The following is a 21,818-nucleotide window of genomic DNA, read 5'->3' on the forward strand; positions in this document are numbered from 1 at the left end:
TCCATCCAATATTATATTAGTATAAGAAATCAAAAAAATTAAAACCATTAGATAAAAGTAGAATAACAGTCGGAATGTAATTTACACTTATATAAAATAATACTGAAAAGTTAAAGTAGTTAAACTTTTTATGCTTAGTGGGTTACAACAAGAAATATGGTGAAGCAATTTTTTTTGTAAGCAGCCGAGCCAATTGTTATTAGTGTGATAGAGGAGTTGCTTTTGAACACTAGAATTGTAGAACTTGCTGTTCCCTTAGTTTCGGTTAGCATTGAGAAGCAGTGATTGAAGCACAAATAAGCATTTTTTTTTATTTTTGTTAAAAATAATGAAAGTTACTTCATATTTGAAATACAAAGAACTCATTCTTTTAAGTGAAAATTTAAAAATCTTACTTAAAAAAATAAAATACCTTTTGATTACCATAATTAAAATATTGATATGTCTTGAAGTATCTTTATCAAAAGATTAGAAAATTGTTAGTAGTTTTCAAGACATTTAACCTAAATGGTGATGTTAGAATCTAACTTTAAGACTGAAAGGATATAATTACGGCGTTAATTTTAAGGGCTTTAGGTGTTTTCTGTTGTTACGGGAGACATTTTAATTTTTCTGCACATAGAGAAATTGTTAAAAAAAAAATAAAAATGCACAGATTTTAGTGTGATTGTGGCAGGAGAATAATTTCTTCCAACAACATAAAAAAATTATTCTCCCTTAATATGGGAAATTCGAACGTACCAACAAGCAACTTCCAGCAATCTGCCCTTCTAATATTGTGTTTATATTTTTGTGAAAAACTGTAATCCTGTTTATATGGCCAACGGAATTTTTTATGCTGGTACTTTACGCCAACTATCTTATTTTTCTGGCGAATTACTGAATCATATTGGTTGTGAATTATATTCTTGAATCAGTTTCGATTCTGTCAGTGGTTATGTTTTTTCCACAGGGTACAATCCATTGACACAAATGGCACAAGCTGCAAATATTATCCTAAATCGGATATATATAACGCAATGTTAGCGCAATTTATGCGATTTGCACAACTTATTTTGATGCAAGCAGGGTGTAAATGGGCCAGGCTGGCCCGGCCTGGCCTACATTGAGCTCAGCCCAGGCTCAGCCTTTCAGGAAAGTATAGTAGGCTTAGGCTTATAAAAAAAGTTTTTTTAATAAATAGGCTAAAGGCCAATTTTGTCAAGCCCGGCCTACAGCCTTGTAGGCTGGCCTATTTAATTTATTAAAATAAAATAATAAAATAATATTTATTTTATGTGGCAAAGACACAAAGTACCAAATACCAATATCTCTTACTTTTTGTGCTATTTTATTTTATGAAAGGAAAACTTGTCTGATGTATCCAAATTTTGACATGCTATTGCAGCTTAATACCATAGAGCAATGGGTACCTTGCTGGATTATGATGTTACCGATGAAGATCTTTCAATAATACTCTTCTTTCCCTTGTCTTGATGGTGGTTTAAAGAGTTTTAGATGAATGACATTCTCTTGTAGACTTTATTTCAGCATCCAATAATTGTATTTTTCTTATTTTTCCCATTTCTTTGACTCTATTCCTCTATGATATACATTCTAGAGCTGAGGTATTATGTTGACTCTTTCTTGTTTGTCATTTTTTTCTTATGAGAAGTACTAGTGCATGCATGAATAAAACTTTCTTTGCTCTATACAATTATTTTTTTTGCTTAGTATATATAGTGGGAGGCCTACAAGGCCTGTAGGCCATGTCAGGCTTTCTTATTTTTGAAAATGGGTCGTGTTGGGATAAATTTTAAATGTCCGTTTTTTAGCAGTTTTGTTTACTTAGTTTCTTGTGTCAGTTAGAATATTAATGAGTCAGTTATGTCAGTTAGAATATTAATGAGTCAGATATGTCAGTTATAAAGTAATGAGGGTGTTATGTGTGGAGTTATGTTGGTCAGTTTTATAGCTTATAAATAGCCTTTGATAGTTTGTATGAAATGTAGATCAAGAGATCAAGTAGATCAAGAGAAAAAGAGAAAGAGCAAGAAAGCAAGAATAGAAAAGAAAAGTTTTTTTGTAGATACACAAGTTTGGTTGTCTCTTGTATCTGTGTGGATATTCAATTCTAACAAATTGGTATCAGAGCCTGGGCTATGGAGGAAAAGAACGAGATGGAAGTGCCACTCTTTTATTTTATCCGGTGGCTTCTTCAATTTGATATTTTCAGTTTCATTAGCAAGACTTTCCTTGTTTCCATTCGCTGCATCTTCTTCACCTGCTAGTTTCTCGTCACACAAATTCTTCTCAGTTTCATTCGCCACTTCATCAGTTGCTTTCACAATTTTATTTCCTCGTCCAATCCCAATTTCTGCATCATTGGTATTGTCAACAAAACCTCTTTTTCTCTTCAAGACCACATCCTTTTCTTCAAATGCACCTTCTATTTTTTCGCCGTTCTCGGCTCCTTCATTGTCGTCTTCCTCGCACTTCCTCAATGGCATCTCGAATCGGCGACCTATGCCGGTCGCCGACGTCGACCTCGTCACGTTGGGGTCGAAGTCTCTTCCAAAACATGAACTCGGTGATTTAGCCGGGATCTCCCCCACCCCGGTTATCAACATGAGACTCGGATTCGCAGTCTCCTCCAAGCCGGTCTCCATCAAGCACCTCGACTTCTCAATCTCCTTTCCGATTTTCGACTCTGTCTCCAGACACTCAGGTTCCACGAAGTCTTCTACCTTGACAATGGACTTGTCGTTCCCGTCCTTCTCCGCTTCGATCTCGGCTCCTTCGTTCTCCTCATCTTCTATCTCAGCTCCTTCGTTCTCCTCTTCTATCTCGGCTCCCTTGTTCTCCTCCTCTTCTATATCGGCTCCTTCGACCGTAGTCATCTCCATCGTCTTCTTCTCCGAGTCGTCTCTTACGTGCTCCGACACGTCAATCTCCTCCGCGGATGCGTTGCCGTTGGCAACCTCGGATTCTGCCATCTCGGTCTCTTCTTCATCCGCATCATTTTCCTCATCATCATTGAAGATTTCATCTTCTTCATTAATCAGATCAAAACGTCCAGGCAAGTATTTTGTTATGAAGGCCATTAGAAAATCCTTCCACATATTATTAAAGTCGCGGCAGTTCCATGTACGGAACCATTTGATTGCGCTTCCTCTGAGTCTTCTCATGGCTACCTGCCATTTGTCCTCTTCAAATGTTTTTTCTCTACGAAAATATTCTTTCAGACTGAGTAAGGAGACCAATGCTTCATCTTTATCTCCATAAAAGAGTGGCATTTCCATCTCGTTCTTTTCCTCCATAGCCCAGGCTCTGATACCAATTTGTTAGAATTTGGTATCTACACACAAATTTAATGGAAATGTGAATTAAACATCATTATAAAAAAAATAATTGCAGGGGATATATTTTTTGAGTTAATTAAGTTGGAAGGTGTTAGATGTTTTTTGTCAGTGATCAAGATTGAAGAAAACAGGCGCGATCAGAAAGTTGAAGAAAAGCAGAAAGAAAGAAGAATTTAAAATTTATGGGGAAGTTTTGTTGGGATAAATTTTAAATGTCCGTTTTTTAGCAGTTTTGGTTATTTAGTTTCTTGTGTCAGTTAGAATATTAATGAGTCAGTTATGTCAGTTAGAATATTAATGAGTCAGTTATGTCAGTTATAAAGTAATGAGGGTGTTATGTGTGGAGTTATGTTGGTCAGTTTTATAGCTTATAAATAGCCTTTTGATAGTTTGTATGAAATGTAGATCAAGAGATCAAGTAGATCAAGAGAAAAAGAGAAAGAGCAAGAAAGTAAGAATAGAAAAGAAAAGTTTTTTGTAGATACACAAGTTTGGTTGTCTCTTGCATCTGTGTGGATATTCAATTCTAACAGGTCGGGCTTGGCCTACAAATAAAGCCTTTAATAGGCCAATGGGCCAGATAGGCTGAATTTTTTTTTACGTAGGCTTGAGCCAGGATGGCCAAAGCTCAGCCCAGCCCAGCCCAGCCTATTTACACCTAGATGCAAGTCACATTACTTATGCACATAACAGAAAATAAGTGACTGCACAGATTGCAGAAAACAAAATATACTGACATGGCAAAATAAGAAGAAAAAAAATATTGAGAACATCTTTCGAAAGTCAAAACTAGTTTATTTTTGTAATTTGTTAGAAAAAATATCAATATGACTACTCAGTTAGTTCTTTTTATTTGAATATTCGAATTGAACACGTAACCAAATAAAACCTACCAAAACCCTTTACCATTAAACCAATACTATTGGCTTACAACTCAATTAGTTCTTAAATGTTAGAAAATCTTCTAAAATTAAAGGTTTGTCCTCCAAGAGAGAACCTTAAGTGGTTTCATGGGTGAACAAGTTTCAGCCCAAGGCTTGAAAAGAAAATGCCTTTCTTACTCACCTTCACCAAAACACCAAGCTATTATCTCCGAGACACACTGTAGAACATATTATACAATTTTTGTATTTGAAAATACTAATGTTTTCCCAATAAATTTGGAGTGTTAAAGGAAATTAGCATAATTTTTTAGTCCCTTGTGACGTCTCCTGCCTCCAAAATGGTTCTCTCCAAAGTTTTAACCTGTGTTGGTTTCCCTTTGCACCACGTTACTAGCATTGTGAAAAACGCTCATTTGTGTCCCTAGCAAAACCCATTTCAAACAACAACATTCCCCAAAGCTGTATTCAGGAACCCAAGAAGCATGAGGATGCATAAACAAATCCAAGAGCCCAATACAAACTGGCACCACCCTTTTGAATATGGACCTGCAAGAATAAATATAGCACATACACATACCCTCAGTATCATGCTATAACATTTTTCTCCAAGCATTAATATTCAGTGTTCTCCACTTGTAGCTAATATTTTGGCCTCTATTGTAGTTGGGCAACTACTAGAAGCAGCTGTACCTAACCAGTGTGACAAGAACCACCAAACAGAAGTACACACTATTTACAACTATGGAATGTCATGCTGACTCTGCACCCAAACCAAGGTTTGCCACCCTTAACTTCCTAAGACTTGTTCCTACCATAATAATGAATGTTTTAAATTCAGTAGCGAATTTCTTAGAATAAAACAAAAGGTATAAATTGCCGTTCTCACCAACAAAATCGATCACATAATGACTAAAGGGATATCCGATCAATGCTCAATTTTTTAACTTTAGAAATATTGCAGTCTCCAACTGCCACCAAGTTAATGTAGTATATGGTTACGGCTTTTATGACCAAATGGAAATGTGAATTAAACATCATTATAGGAAATATTACAAAGTTTACCATTCTGGCTAAACCACCAAACTTGCCATTAATAGAAGCACAAAAGATACATGAACAGCATAGGTAGGCAAAACGAAATGATTTGGTGATCTCATTAAGGTTACAAATGATGAGTAATGCCAAATTTAAAAAATAAAATGTGATATTACCAAACCATATAAGCAAATTGCAAAATCCCACCTACACCCCCCACCTATTTTCAAAAAAGAAGGAAATAAAAAAAAATAATAATAAAATGGCAGAAAGAGGTGAAAAAATATTACATAATTCGTGTGTTAACTAAAAATGCAATAGCGAAAGTAACATCAAGGCTCAGACACATGATTGATGCACCCCAGGTGAAATGCTCAAGGTTCATCATCCCTGTACATAAGATTTGACCGGAGTCCCAAAACAGGTTATCAGCAAAGTATGAGAGAGCTCATTATGATCTTGGTCTAGCAGAGAGCCTTCAGATCTTCTGTCTAAGAGTCACATCAAGTATCCCAATAGATATTTTAGGTTTGTAATGTTCATCTGTATCCACTTCTTCAATTTCCTGGAACAGGTTATGTAACATTCATTGTCAACCTTAATCATGAAACTCATTGCTGATTTTGCACAGTTTGCAAGCATTAAAAACCCATAATTTCTCAGAAATAAGAAACACAAGTAATGTAACTGATATCAAAACAGCTTGATGTATTTTGATTCCAAACACAATAGAAAATCTCAGAATATATGTACCAAAAAAAAAAAAAAAAAAATCTCAGAATATTAACTCCATTTATACAGATGTCAAGATTAGTATGGTATCTACCTTCTATAACCATTATCATCTTTATTACTCAGTATTATAAATACATGCAAAGTGATAAATCAACAAATATCGGTATTGAACAACACATTTAACCTTGATTTATTTTTTTGAAAATAATAATAATAATAATAATAAGACAATCATTAACAGCCAACACATGAAAAAGACGTGCAGACAGCCTTCTTACTAACAGGAAAAGGAAAAGATAAACAAATTTTCACACAATTATTGCAGACATAATGAGCAAAGCAAATTCAGTCACCTGAACAACATCCTCTCCCTTGATGACTTGCCCAAACACAATAAGCTTCTCATTTAGATCTGGTATCGGTGCAGTTGTAATGAAAAGATCAAATCCTTTGTTGATGTGTTTGCCCTTGGAAGTTCCAAGCATGAATGCTTCATGTTTCATACTAGTTAATCATCACAAGATCTATTAATTAGAAAATTATGCAACTACTGGCAGATATCAATAGGGTTGTCAATGGTTACATATCATATACTTAAATTGCAAAAACCGAAAGAACAAGAAAACCTTGAATGTTGTTTTCCTCTCAAGTTCCAATCTTCAGCAGCTCCTGCTCCTTGGTTATCCCCAGCCTGAATCACATAGTGCTTAATCACTCGATGAAAAAGCATTCCCTTGAAGTGCCCTTTCTGACTGCAAAACAATTGTAGTTTAGGTTGGAAGCATAAGTAGGTAGATTCAAACAAATTTCATGTAGTAAACCCCTTGTAATAAACACACAACACAAATTGATACTAACAAAAGTTAAAGAAATGCTAGAAAAAAAAGGGTGGGAGGGGGGCTGGAACGTGTGTATGAGAGGAGAGGGAGAAATGCTGTTATGAGTAAAGTGGAAGTGGTAGAGGGAGAGTGTAACAGATTGTACATGTGGCCGTGGCAGCAGGAAATTGGAGAAGGGAAATTCTGCGGTAATGAGAAAGGGTAAAGAAAACATGAATAAGGAGGAGGAGGGAGGATAGAAGAATTTTGGATAATGGTTTGGGAAGAGCAGATTCTGTTAATTCAACTCTGAATACTCTTTTCTCTGCTGCTTTTCTTTTCTTTGTTGTTAGTTCTAGTCCAAATCTGTGTCACTGAACAGAATCTAGTCGCTACAAAGTAGAGTTTTCTCCTTGAGTTATATTATAGTTTCGGTATAATTCCAGTATCTATCATCCACCCAAAGAGCTGTATTGAACAGAAAAGCTGTTATTCATATAATGCAAGTGTTGGCCCCACAAAACAGCTGTGCTCCCTCCAGCCACGAGAGAACATGTTCATTTTGGGATGCTATGATAGTGTAGCTATATTGAGTGATATAGCAACGCTCAAAGTTGTACTACTCAACTCAGTTTTCAAAGCTGTCACACTCACCTGGTTTTGAAAAACCTCCTAATCCTATATATTCCATGATAAGTCATCTTGCACAGAACTGTCAGTGCACAAAAATTTTACAAACTAAAGTAATTTCCACATAAAAAGCACAAATTATAACAAGTTGTAGTATGTCTTATAAAACATGTTAAACAGTTCCTATTGTTGAATTCAAATTTAGCGATTTGATGGAGATGAGAAAAGAGAGAAAATATTTCACTAATAGGCTTCTGAATAATTGTGATGTTGTGAATTTGTGATACATAAGTCTGACCTGATACTCTTATTTATAATAAAAATCTAGGTCAAGTACGAATGTAGTACAAGTCCATATTAATAATCCTAATATTCTTATTCATATCGTTATTACAGAGAAAAATTACAGTTTTTCCAAAAGTTATTACCATAATTTTAAAAGTTTTGACATGTTTTAAGTGAAGTTATTTTATTTTTTGAAATGTTTGTGCACACTGCACCTATATTTTTTACAATTAACCTTTCACTATGGACTTTAAAATATGAGAGAAACTAAAGCATCAAGCGGATATATTCGGGTCATGCTCTACATAGTATATATATATATATATTTTATATATATCTGAGTGGACGTTCATTGATAAACAATGTTATTTGCAGAGAATATAACGTTGAAACATTCACAACATGCTTCAATCCACCAAAGACAGAAAATGACGATGTGACATGTATTTTGGAGAAGACTTTCAATCTTAAATGACAGCTCGAAAATGAGTTGAGATTGAAAATAAATTAAAAAGTGAGTCAAATTTCAAGGATCAAAATAGAGTTTAGCTAAAATTATCCAGAGATGCACTAAATCCAATTAGAATATGCTAAAGAATCTTACAAGCATAAGGTTTTATACCAATTCTTTCAATTTTATGTTGTTAAAGATTATAGACACAAGGGAAAAAGTGGTGTAAACATAACCTAGAATACTCTAATCACCAAACAAAGATCAAATTTTCCTCCCTATGTCTATCACATGATATCAATATTCAAACTTAAACAATTTCTTCTATTCCAAATACAAGTCCAACCAAAACGAATGACAGACAAGAAGAAAAGAGGGAGAGTTTGCAAAAATCAAACCCCTAAACCACTCAGCAGCCTCCAAATTATAATTCTAAAGAAAAACCAAGTACTCACCATAACTCAATGAATTCATCAACAACTTCAGGAGCACTTTCCTTGTACAGTTCTATTATTATAGAGCCTTTAGAGGTATTTAAAACCTATAATAATGAAGAAAAAGGAAAACAGGTTATAAAATATAATTTCAACTAAGGAGCATTATAAACTTCATTAAAATTTAACTTCACTAGAAAATGTTCAAAAACAAGGAATTACAGCAGTCTCGTAAATGAAACTTACAGCATATCCAGGTAGGTCAGATTTCTTCGAGTCCACAAAAATATTTTCTCCCTACCAAAAAGCAGTTTGATCAAGATATAATAATTCAATTCAATTCGCAAATGCAAAAACTATTGACCTTGCAGCCTCCCTATCTCAATGGGCAAACTCAAACATGCACATAATATACACCTTTCAGATATAATGAACAAAGCCTTGGTAGAGGAATAAGATAACAAGCAAATATAAAAGGACTGAAGAGTTATGTAATCCCTTGACAATGCATTTAAAGATGTACCTCAGAGACTGACAAGTTATTCCCTGATTGAATTCTTGACCTGAATGCAGGTAAGAAATGAATTGTTAGGTAACAGAATATGCTCTTCTGAACTTCCTATTCCATATGAGAAAATGGAACACAATCCGTTAAAAATCAATTCTCTTAATTTACTACAATGACATTATCAAAAATCATATTATTAATGCTTGTTAATGTTAGAGAAATATAAAACCATTAATGTAGCCTCATCCAAAAGCTTAAGCTTTTGGGTTGAAATAATTTTTTACATAGTATCAGAGCCGACATGACTAAGTGGTCATGAGTTCGATTCTCACTGCCCCTATTCTATTAATAAAAATAATTAAAATATTATGGAGTTTCTTAACACAGGTAGGCTAGGCCTGATGAATCATCCACCCTTCAAGCCCAATGGGCTCTCATGTAAGGGGACGTGTTAGAGAAATATAAAACCATTAATGTAACATCATCCAAAAGCTTAAGCTTTTGAGTCGAAATGGTTCTTTACAATTACATTTAAACTCATCTTGTTAAAGTAAAATATTACTTTGAAAAATTCAATGGAAAAGCTTCTGTACATGTTCAACAAACAAAATTTTCTTCTGCCAGAAACAGAAAATAAACTAAAGTGACATCAGAATGAAGCTGAAGGTTCAATCACCACAAAATATGGGGAGTGTCAATCAAGATAGCAGTAAAATAAAGCCTAGCAACAAAGTACAATTTCCAGACATTCCTCTATCTGGTAGCAATAGCATCCAACATATCAACAGTCACTTTAATGCTGAACAAGTCTAGATGAAGCTAGAGCTCAATTTCGCCAAGTATCAATTTTTAACACATCTTTTATTGTTTTCAGTCTAGGAAACAAAACATATTGCATATAATTTCTCACACTACGAATCTGCCTTCACAGCTAGAACAGAAAATCTTTCACTAACCTGTTGGACCAATGTCTGTACGTAGCAAACAGGAAAAATCCAATCAAGACAAGGAACAAAGCGTAAAATATAATAGTCGTGGCGCTTATGCGAGAAGGACCCTTCTTCCTTTTACTTTGCTGGAGCAGAGCCTGAGGTTTGATCCTCGCCATTTAGCCTAATCTTCAGTTTTAAGGGTATCATCAATTTCCAGTTAAGAAAACCAAATCAAGGGTTAGAAAAAAAAAAAAATAATTCTATTCAATCAAAAGAAAATTATTACGAATATGATGACAACAACAAAGAAAACACTCAAATTATTAAATACCAATATCATCCAAATCTTATAGTTAACTTACACAAACAAATCAAACATCAACAAAACCCCATGGCATAAAGTTTGAAATTTTCAACATGTCCAAAAAAAAATCTTGAGACTTATACTCAATCCATAGCAAGAATTTTCCTCCCAAACTCAATCAGCATCGAAAGAAACCTCATAATCGAATACAAGTTAAGATCCAACAAGCTAAACTAGTGCAGAGACAGTTGCATCCTCTACGATTTGGGCAAAAACAAAATCTTTTTTCCAAAACTGGAAAAAAGAAAGAAAATAAACAATACCCATTAATTATTCGAACTCAAATATGACATAAACCTCTTCCTTTCTTTCCCTAGTAAGAAAAAAAAAAAAAAAAAAAAAAAGGTAGAACCTGAAAAGCGTGTATGTGTTGAGGTGAAGAAGGAAGGTGCCTGAACTAGAGAGTCAGGCACTGAGTGGATCGCAGAGAAGTAAAGGAAACGATGTTGGATTTACAAAAGGAACTTCAACGTGTGTGTGCGAGGCTGCGAGCGCTTCGTTTCAACGATGAAAGCAGAAAAACTTGGTTCATAAATTCGGACCATAATTTTCCATCGTCGTCGTCTCATTTTATTTATTTATTAAATTTGGTAGCCGTTTTATATTTCAATTTAAATACTTTTCTTGTTATTAAAATGATAAATAAAGGATTAATTTTGTTACTATCATTGAATCAAGCACTGTTAGGTTATTAAGAAAAATTAATTACTACAATATATACTTCAAGAGTCACTTTTTCTTAATATAAAAAGGTTAAAATTAGGTGATTTTATCATAATTAAAAAATATAAATAAAAAAAGAATTGTCATTTTGATTTAACAGGAAATAAAATTATTTTCCATCAATCCAAAACGTTATTTTGGTTTTTTTTTTTAAATGATATTTTAATAATTTTATTTTGCTTTTGTATCATATATTTTATTGGAATACCAGTAGTAAACATTAATTATTAAATAACTAGCTATCAATAATTAACAAGATAATTAAAATAATAACTGACAAATAAAATATCAATTTCTAAATGACTGGTTGACAATATCTAGTCAAATATTTAAAATTCTAACTAACTAATTAAATATTAATGAATAAATATGATTCAATAAATTAAAACTGTTGGTTTGATAAAAATTAATGATTAAAAAATAGGTTGTGAGCAATGGCGGAGCCACGTACATTATGGGTGTTATGGGTGTAAATGGGCTGAGCTAGATTAGACTTTGGCTTAAAAATGCTAGGTCTATGTAAAAAATATTGGATATAGTCTGGCCTATTAGCCTGTGTAGGCCCCAAATTACAAGTCTGTTTTGACCTATATTTAAAAAATAAAAGCATTGGCCTAGGCCTATTAGCCTGTTTAAGTCCATTAAACATTCAACAATTAAAAGAATAACTAAAATAATAGTACTTTATTATTAAAAATTATTAAAATAATAATTTTATTTATTATATTTTAAACAAATAATATGATAGAGGTGGGCCTGTAGGCTTATAAGTTCGTTATGTACAAAAAAGTCTATAGCCTATTTTCTAAATAGATTTTTTTAAAAGTCTAGGTCTGTTCTATTTTAGTATTTATAATAGGCCTAATATAGGCTAGGCAGCTGAAATTCTATAATTAGCCACGTTTTAAACGTGGCTAACTGACTGTGGCAAAATAATCTTTCATATTTTTATATTTGACATTAGCTGAATTTTCTTTGGCCCTACCTAGATTGGGAAGTTGGCTCCGCCACTTGTTATAAGAAGTTGTAAGCGAAAAGAATTTGTAAGAATAACGTTCTTGAAAATAATAATAATACATAAGATAAGATCTTTTACACAAAACTCCATGTATGAGTTGAGAATTGATGAGATTAGGAGTTAGAACAAGAACGTGAGAGGAAGTATAAATAAAAGTAGGATGACTTAATTATTTAAGAGCTTTTTGGTACAATTATAGTACTTACATTATTTTTCTACATTACTTTTAAAAAGAGTAAAGTATCAAGATTTGATTTGAAATATGCAAAAATATATGGATTCTAATGAAATAAAAAATTTCTAATTTGGAAAAAATGGAGTACCGTTATATTGAAAAAAAAAAAAAATCCTATTTTGGACAGGGGAAGAGAGCTTGCATATCAAAGGCGATTATGCTATTTTGTTCACAAATACATATTGTTCCTGAGGCTGTGGTGCCTCTCACAATGATTGTTCCATATTATGTGATGTTTTTATTATTATTTTAAAAGGGAGACATTTAAGGTACCAAAATCTCTCAAAACACCAATACGGAAAATAATTTTTTCACACACACTTATCCGTAAGTTTTTTTTTTTTTTCCTTCAAATTCGAATGTGCTCTACATCACAATTGGAGGCTGGAGCTAAGTTTGTTTTAACGTTTTGGGGAGCGGTCTTGTGTTTTTTTTTCTTGTGACACTTATGACGAAGGAATGAATAGGAAGACATTGGGGTTGAAATTTGTCACTTGTTGGGGTAATTATAATCATGTTTTGTCCTGGAGAAATTACTAAACATGTATTAGGTATCAATGATATACACTCTATTTAATATTAAACACGTATAAAGACATTATATATATATATATATATATATATTATTTATAACATATCCAATACAAACCTATATTTAATATCAAATTGATATGCTTATAATTAAGCTTAATTACCTATCTAGAAATTTCTTATCATCATCTAGCTTAAAACTAATGTGGTTATAATGAATTTCGCGCCCTAAACAGGTCTGTGACTGAACCAGGTTCAGGCCTGCATGTGGACTGATTATTAGAGGGCCCAAGCAGACTAGCCCATGGTTTCAATCGAGGAAGAAAATGGGCCACTCCGTTGTAGGTAAATAGCATTTTTATATAGTTTCATATTTCAAATTTATTTTTTAATTGGGTTCTAGTGGTAAGGTTTGAGCCATTTAATCTAGCAATGTAGTTATTTGGTTAAATCTTCAAAAATTGGCTCATAATGTATGATATTTATCAATTCCAGTAAATAATAATTAAGCGTGATAGTACACAAAATACACTATTTAAATAGTGATTAGAATTCTAGACTTGCAAGCATTTATTTGTTGGAAAACCTCGAAGTTAGTAGTAACCAATTGCAAAACCGATCCACACAGTAGTTGTTAAAAAATACATATATAAAGTCTATCAAAAATAAATACTTTTTTAGCAACTACTCAATATCTAGAGAGTTTGCACGTTGTTACTAGCTTGCATAGGCGTTTTCGTAGTTTCCTTTGTTTTTGTTCTGGGCTTGAAGCCCTCCTCTTAAAAAAAAAACCCCTATAATTATACGGGAACGGATCCACTTACCACCAAAAAAGTTTACAACTCTTACAACCAATTTAATCACCGTTGATTTCTGTCAATCTAACGGTTATAAATTAATAATATTTATTGTGTCACATTTATTAATTTTCAATAAATTATAACCGTGAGATTGACGGAAATCAACGGTGATTAAATTGGTTGTAAGAGTTGTAAACTTTTTTGTGGTAAGTGGATTCGTTCTCTAATTATACTTCAAAACCAATACTTCAAAACCAATCATTAATAATGAGCTATTATGGAATTGGAAATAGGTCTATATCATTGTATATGTGCTCAAAGTAGAAATGATATAGACCAAAGCACATATAGAGTCACCATAGGTGTTGTCTCAAGTTAGGCTAAAAGAAGGGGAATGTGCAGGGCATAGTGAGTCTAGAATTTGTCAAAGTAACAATTTATGAAAGTAATGAATGCAAGATGTCTCTTCAGTTGAGAAGAAATGTATATATAAGTAAAAAATATTTCCTCATAAGTAAGAGGAGCCATAAACGTTTACCCAATTCCTCACTGGGTGAGTGAGGACGTGCACCACTACGGGTACTATAGTGAGTTGTGCGGGAGAATGAAGGACCATTTAAGGCGAAGTTCATTTGGTGGAGACATAAATGTAATCCCTTAATAGGTCTTTGCAGATCGGTCTACATGTATTGGGCTGTGAAGGCCTTGTGCAGGAGAGTGAAGGACCATTTAAGGCGAGCTTCATTTGCTCATTATGTGGAGACATAAATATAATCCCATAATGGGTCTTTGCAGATCGATTTACATGTATTGGGCTATGAAGGCCTTGTGCAGAAGAATGAAAGACCATTTAAGGCGAGGTTCATTTGGTGGAGACATAAATGTAATCCCTTAACAGGTCTTTGCAGATCGATCTACATGTATTGGGCTATGAAGGCCTTGTGCAGGAGAGTGAAGGACCATTTAAGGCAAACTTCATTTGCTCATTATGTGGAGACATAAATGTAATCCCATAATGGGTCTTTGCAGATCGATTTACATGTATTGGACTATGAAGACCTTGTGAGCGAGAATGAAAGACCATTTAAGGCGAGCTTCATTTGCTCATTATGTGAAGATATAAATGTAATCCCTTAATGGATATTTGCAAATCGATCTACATGTATTGGACTGTGAAGACTGATGCAAAATAATAATATTTTATAAATCACACGCGAATGAAATTTATTACAACAAAGTTCTTTCAGAATATATTCTTTGGGAGCCATGGTATAATAAGGAAAGAATTTTCATCAAATGGGCTAAGTTATAATTCTTCACAATAAATGAGTGTGATATTATATCTTAATTCAAACCTATAAAATATTGAATTTATAGATCATTCCACTTGTATGATTTTGAGTTAGTTCTTTTCCGATTGATATAGAACTTCACTAATCATCATTGAATTCTAATATTAACATAAATATTTCTGCAAAAAATAAATAAATAAACAAAAATAACCCTGGAATGTGAATAGCACGTGATGTCTTCTCTACTCTTACTCTTCCTAGCTTCTTTGCCCAATCACTTGCGAGTGGAAGTGGTGTTGCAGTGATCAAATATATGGTTTTCTTAACGTAAGAAAGCAGAAATATAGATATTTATGCACTAGTCAACCTTGCATATTACATATGATACACCGACACTTCAAAAAATTTAAAGTGTCGTATCTGACATTCCTCGACACTCCAACATGTTTTAGGGAGATTCAAAAAAGGATTCAAAGGTTACGTTGCGTTGTGTTTTTAGTTCCAACTATTAGATTTGTTAGATTATGATTATCATTTTATTGAGTTTCTTTGCAAAATTAATGTGTATTATAATTTTAACTTTATTTTTTGTTAAATTATTGAATATTAAATGAGTTAGGATATTCTAACTACCAAAAATTCTCACTACTAACTTACTACGCATCACATCACTATTGGATCAAAGAGAGAATGTTAAAAAGTTTTTGAAGAAATTCTAAAATGTTAATCTAATGGTGATTAGATAGGCAGTAAGTTGGCAGTGAAAAATTTTAGTAGTTAGAATATCCCTCTTCATATTAAATATAATATATATTACATAAATTAAAAATATTATTTAATATCTGTTGAGATATATAAAATCATTAATGTGACTCCACTCAACAGCTTAAGCTTTTGGGTTGAATTAATTTTTTACATATTAAATTTAATATTTTAAAATTAACGTGTTAGAATATCTATTGTCTCGTGTCTCATGTTGCCTATCATGAGAAGAGCAAAACTATTTAAACATATATATAGATGGAAAAAAACTTTTCCTATTGTATGAGAAGTTTCTTCTCATATCACCAATAATTCACTCTGCATGTAAAATATATTTTTTTTTTTCTCCTTCACATGAGACCCACCACTTCTATTCTCTGCTGGAAGCTTATAAGAAGTTATTAATGGACCTGAAAACGGTGCGTTATGTGATTAGAAATGGGAAAGTGGTGGCGTCGGTGATAAAGAAGCAGGATTGGTGAGTTAAAAAGATGCCTGGAAAGGCAGTCTGTGTAGACTGTACTAGCCAGGAAGAGAGAGATGGGACGAGGAGGGGCATTTTGGGAATAAAAAAGCATCACTGAGGAGAGTCTATCATAGTTTTGACGTATATGAGAGGAGGAGGAGAGAGAAGGGTACTCAAGGCAAAGTGGTGGGGTAGTGTCCTATGTGGTCAAAAGAAATTGACTCAGACACTTTGACTGTCCCTTGTGAGGATGAGCACTCTCTGCCCTCTGCCACACTTGTCAGCAGCCCCTTTCCCCTCCTTCACTCCGTGGTACCCCCCAAAAAAGCAGGTTCTATTCCCAAATTACCCATCCATCAAATCCCCTTTCTTTAGCTACCAAAAATTCCCATTAACTTCTTAGTTACCCGTACACCCTTTGCCCAATTATGTCTGAAGAATCCCCATCAATGACCATTTGGTGTGACCAATGAATTTGGCATTTTCATATAAGTTCTACAACTACGATAGAGAATCGTCACCCCTCTTAAAACAAGGAAAATGACAAAAGGGTAAAAAATTAATATCACATAAATTAAAGCTTCATGTCTAAAATTAGTAGCATATGGTTCAGTACTTAAAAGTTCAAATAATCTCATGAAGATTCATCAATCTATATTTAGAAGGAAAGAAAGAAAGAAAAAATGTAAGACATTAATTAAATTATATACATAATAAATCACCAGATCAACCGTGTCCCAATAAACAATTAATGTTAGGCTTGGTTTCTCCATCAAAGAATGGAACATATACCACAATGCATCACACATATCAGCTGACATATATATATCATGTGAAATCAATTGGTGAAACTGACTCAAAAATATTAGACTCCAATTGGATTTTAAGAGGTGGGGGAAAGAATGGCTGATAATTAATATTTTATGATTTTTCTTTTTTCTTAATCACATAATAAACTAAGAGAATTGAAGCATATATATATATCATGCACATTATTATCTTTGGCCATGGCGTTCAGAACTAATGAGTGACTGAATGGCACCGGAAAGGTTGGTCACGGCGGCGACAAGGGTGGCGATACCTTGCCGGTGAACCTCGTTCCTAGCTTCCTCTATCTGAAGCCGCCTTTGTTCCATCTCGATCAGTTCACGGTGCCGTTTCTCCTTCTTCTCCTCACAACTCGTAATAGCTCGTGCCAATACTGATGCACTGCGTATTATGCTCGAACCAAGGTTCCTAACTTTCCTACGTTTAGATTCCGAGCCATCATCATCCTCACTGTGCTCTGTGCCTGATGATTCTGACCTCTCTACAATCAAACAAGTTACACAATAGAATCACAAAGTTCCTAACACCATTACAAGGTTCATTATCAGGGCTACATTTCATGAATTGATAAAGGAACAAACAACATAATATATAACAAGGACTAATCTTGGCTTAGAAATAAGTATATCATAAATATAAATAAAATTGATCCCCACTCCAAAATAATAATAATAATGATGGTTCAGCAGCTGAATATAGAATGTGAAGATGGTATTAAGGAGTATTTAATTTGCATGAGTTTGGTAATGAGATGTGATTGGTGGAAGCATTGGCTACGTGGAAATCTAACTAATATTATTTTTTTTTTAAAAACTAATATTATTTAATTTAGAGTAAGATACGAGCTTTTGTTGTTATTAAGGATTAAAGATTATGTTAATGATTACACCCAGAGGGATTAAGCAACTTAGAATCTGTTTTCTTGGACAGCCCACAAAATCCATGACAATCATGAGATGGTACCCTTTTCACACACTGGTCTGCGTGATTGTACTGTAGAGCCCTTTATTTTATTTTTATTTTTCTAAATATTATTTTTAACTATTGTAAACTGAAAAAAATAAAAAAATTGAAATTTCCAGAGCTTTAAAGTGGGAACCAGAATCTTTGTGCAGTGGAGTAACGTGGTCTAAGATACCACCAATAGCATCACAATTCTCCTCATGCACCGTGGGATGCAGTCACAGATTCATCGAACGGTCAGAAAACTTTCACAGCTCTCAGCTTGTATTTCAAATAGCATGGAACTGATTGTACCATATAAAAAAAAAAGATTAAAAAAATGGGTCCCACTAAGTGTGGCAGGGTTTACAGACTCTGCAAGTTTGACCATAACCCACACCCAACACAACATCCAAAAATTGTTTTATTTATTTATTTAAAAAAAAAAGTGTATAGAGAGTGAGCTGTGTAGCACATTGATTAGTGCATTACCTGAAACCGCCGGAGTGGTGGAGGTAGCCGGAGGTTGCGACGGAGGAAGAGGAGGAGGAGGAGGAGGTTGTTGTTGTAGAGGAAGTGGAGGAGGTGGAGGTAGAGGTCGTTGTGTTTGAAGTGGTGATGAAGTAAGTAATGTGACAACAGGTTGTGGTGTGGTAATTCTTTGGGTTTGTTTCCTTGGATACACTTCGCTTATGGCTTGGTACACTTCAAAAACCATGTTTGAAGGGAGGTTCTGCTCTTTGCGTTGTTGTTTATTGATGGTCCAATAAGAAGGGAAATCATTGTTGTTGTTGTTGGAAGATTCTGATTTGGACTCATAGTCACGAACCTTCTTGTAATCACGAAGCAAGTTGTCCCATTTATCATTGCATTGGTTCTGGCTTCTTAAACAGCCATGGCTCCAGCAATAGTTCTCCACCCATTTCCACCTTAGTTCACCACTGGTTCTGCTGTTGCTGGTGGTGGGTTCATGTGGAGTCGTTGATGACGTTGAACTAGTTTTCATCCTACGCTCGTCGTCTAGCTTCTTTGCAGTGATGAGAGTCAGTGTCTCTTGGAGGGTCCAATTACCCTTGCGGTATTCTCTGTTTATGGAGGAGGAGGAAGAGGGTGCGGTGGCGCCACCGTGTGTGAGTGGTAGATGGTGGTGTTGACGGTGTGGATCAGGTAAGATTGGCAATGGGGTGGAAGGGTCAGACATCGTCGTTTAATGTTGTGTTTGTAATTTTATGGTTAAGGTTTGTGTGTTGTTGTTGTTGTTATGTAAGAAATGAGAAAGGATAGCGAGATAAGTTTTAGTGTTGTAGGGGTTGTATTTGTGTGAGAACTGAGAACTGAAAATTGAGAATTCTATGGGAAAAGGAGTAGGTGAATGATTTAGAGCATCGGGTATGGGATGGTGCCACGTGCGGAGAATGGTCACGTGGCTGGACTGTGTAATTGGATATGAGTGCTCTTCATCTTCTGTGCAGTAAAGAGGGATCATTTATGAACCCTTTTGGGATGCAGAGGAAATGGAAATCATGATAGTAAGGAAGGCATGGAACAAGGAAAATTTAGCTGATAATTACAACACAATAAAGGAACTTCATTAACAAAACCAAATTATGGTCACGCAATTTTTGTACTTATAGTACACATTGCATACACTACATAATGGGAATTCACGAGGATTGAGCGCACAGATTAATGAACTGTTTTTTTTTTATATATAGAAAATGAAAATATTATTCTTATTTTACATGAAATAATTATCTCATTTTTTCTCACTTTTAAAATTGCATTTCCTTTTTTTTTTTTTTAATAGTGGGTCCCACTTGAATTCTCTCTATAACATGAGAGAACTACTCTCAGAACTACTCTCATAAAATATGAGACTAATATTTTTCTATAAAAAACGATAAAGGTTGAAGTCTGAAGGTAATAATTATTAAAAAAAAATTATATTAGATTTAAGTGATTTTTTTAATATGTAATTTTGTAAGTATTAGTATAAATTTCCGTTGAAACTTGTATAATTACCTAATCTTTTTTTCACGAGTAAATTTTAATTAATAATATATTAATAAGATGCATCTAATCGTCTCATATTCAGAAGTAAAAGTCATGTCAAAGGAATGATATATACTTTATTTATTTATTTTGTTTTCGAGATTGTTTCAATAAAATTTTAGGATTGGTTTTTACTTTTAATGATAATATCATAATTTTACATTTTTATTTTTATAGTGTTTTAGGTATTTTCATATTTTTTTTTTTTTTTTGGTAAATTGTATTTTCATATCTTTTAAAATGGTGTTTGAGACCTCAATTTTCAATTACTAAATTTTGAAATATTCAATGAAAGCAATTTTTTGTCAATCTCAGTTATCTATTTAGTCAAAATTTTATGCGTTTGACTTCATAATGAGTTTTAATATTAAAAAAATAGGAAAAACAACTCTCCTCTAACTGAAAAGCACTAAAGCACGGACACGCTGATCAAATAAAATTTTGCGTGTCGGACACGTGTCCGACACGGACACGCTCCGACACGCTCGGACACGCGTCCGACACGTGGTCAACATTTGGGGACACGCGGTCAACTCTCCGACACGTTCCGACACGTTTTTTGGACACGCAGTCAACTTTTTTGGACACGCAGTCAACGCTAGGACACGTTCGGACACGTTTTTTTTTTTTTTTTTTAAATCTTAATTTTATTTTGTTAACTAAATATAAAAGAAATAATTTATAAATTAATTTTTTTCTGTTATGAAATTTGACATGAAAAATTAACAAAGTACGAAAAATTATTTATATTTATATCTATGTTATGAAATTTAAATATTTGATTGGTTATATGACTTATTATGGACTCTTATATGTCTTAAATATAAATTATATTATATATATTAAAAATTTATTTAATATCAAAACGTGTCCCAACGTGTCCAAATATGACATTTTTTAGAATTAACGTGTCGGCATGTCGTGTCGTGTCATGTCCCGTGTCCCGTGTCCGTGTCCGTGCATCATAGCTGAAAAGTTGCTTTCTCCAGCTGAGAGTCATCGATTTTTATGCAATAACAAAGAAATTTATAGGTGACGGTACTCATGAGTCATGACATAGGAGATATTATCTCTTGTTGCATGGGGAAATAAACACCCTAAAAAAATTCACAAAATTTATAGATTGATAATCGAGGCGTACAGGGGTCTACCATCATGATTCATGACCTCCCCAAATTTTCTCCACAGTGACAATTTTACATATAATTTTACTAGAAAATAGATTATTAACTTTAGGAGAAATTAAAAGGTGACAATATGAGTTCAATTTGATAGATCAACCCATCAACCCGCCTCATCGGGTTGTGGGTCAACATAGGTTGGCGATGGGACGGGAAGATTGACCCACCGGGATGATTTTTTTTTTTTTAATATTGGTTAGTATTTTATTTGTCTAAACTTTTGTAATATTCAATTTTTTTTTATCTTAACACTCCCTAAAATAAATAAAGAAGAAAATATTTATTCATGACAAATATTATTTATAAATAGAGACAAAAATAAATTTTTAAATAACATTTGCTGAATATTAACATACATCTAAGTTTGAGATGAAAAAAATTAAGAAAAAATTTATTTTAATTATTTTTTAATTTTTATGAGGGTTAATTCGCCAACCCATATATATATATATATATATATATATATATATATATATATATATATATATATACACACAACGGGGAGGGTTAGGGTTTTTAATCCACATTCAATAAGCGAGACAAGGTGGACCAACCCATTTTTTGGTGAGTC

At 33.5% G+C, this 21,818-nt stretch overlaps 2 protein-coding genes across 3 annotated transcripts; both read right to left on the reverse strand.

The window, feature by feature from the left end:
• Window positions 1–5,351: 5,351 nt before the first annotated feature.
• LOC133313286 (peptidyl-prolyl cis-trans isomerase CYP21-4-like) lies at window positions 5,352–10,971 on the reverse strand. 2 transcript variants are annotated; one of them, XM_061514634.1, is made up of 8 exons: window positions 10,770–10,971; window positions 10,078–10,234; window positions 9,137–9,176; window positions 8,860–8,910; window positions 8,635–8,720; window positions 6,622–6,747; window positions 6,349–6,499; window positions 5,352–5,825 (listed from the first exon to the last, which is right to left on the reverse strand). In XM_061514634.1, exons 2-8 carry the CDS (start codon window positions 10,227–10,229, stop codon window positions 5,739–5,741), a joined length of 693 nt encoding a protein of 230 aa, XP_061370618.1. In that variant the 5' UTR covers window positions 10,230–10,234; window positions 10,770–10,971; the 3' UTR covers window positions 5,352–5,738. The 2 variants fall into 2 exon arrangements, with proteins under 2 accessions (XP_061370618.1, XP_061370617.1); XM_061514633.1 differs by having other exon boundaries at window positions 10,078–10,239.
• A 6,268-nt stretch (window positions 10,972–17,239) lies between these two features.
• Window positions 17,240–19,215, reverse strand: LOC133313302 (trihelix transcription factor ASR3-like). Its single transcript, XM_061514654.1, has 2 exons — window positions 18,507–19,215; window positions 17,240–17,553 (listed from the first exon to the last, which is right to left on the reverse strand). The coding sequence occupies exons 1-2, from the start codon at window positions 19,213–19,215 to the stop codon at window positions 17,240–17,242; spliced, it is 1,023 nt and encodes a 340-aa protein (XP_061370638.1).
• Between the last annotated feature and the right edge of the window lie 2,603 nt (window positions 19,216–21,818).

Source organism: Gastrolobium bilobum, unplaced genomic scaffold, assembly GCF_033153095.1.
Source record: "Gastrolobium bilobum isolate Gb01-03AN ecotype WA unplaced genomic scaffold, APGP_CSIRO_Gbil_v1 utg8451, whole genome shotgun sequence".
In the NCBI taxonomy this organism is placed as follows: domain Eukaryota; kingdom Viridiplantae; phylum Streptophyta; class Magnoliopsida; order Fabales; family Fabaceae; genus Gastrolobium; species Gastrolobium bilobum.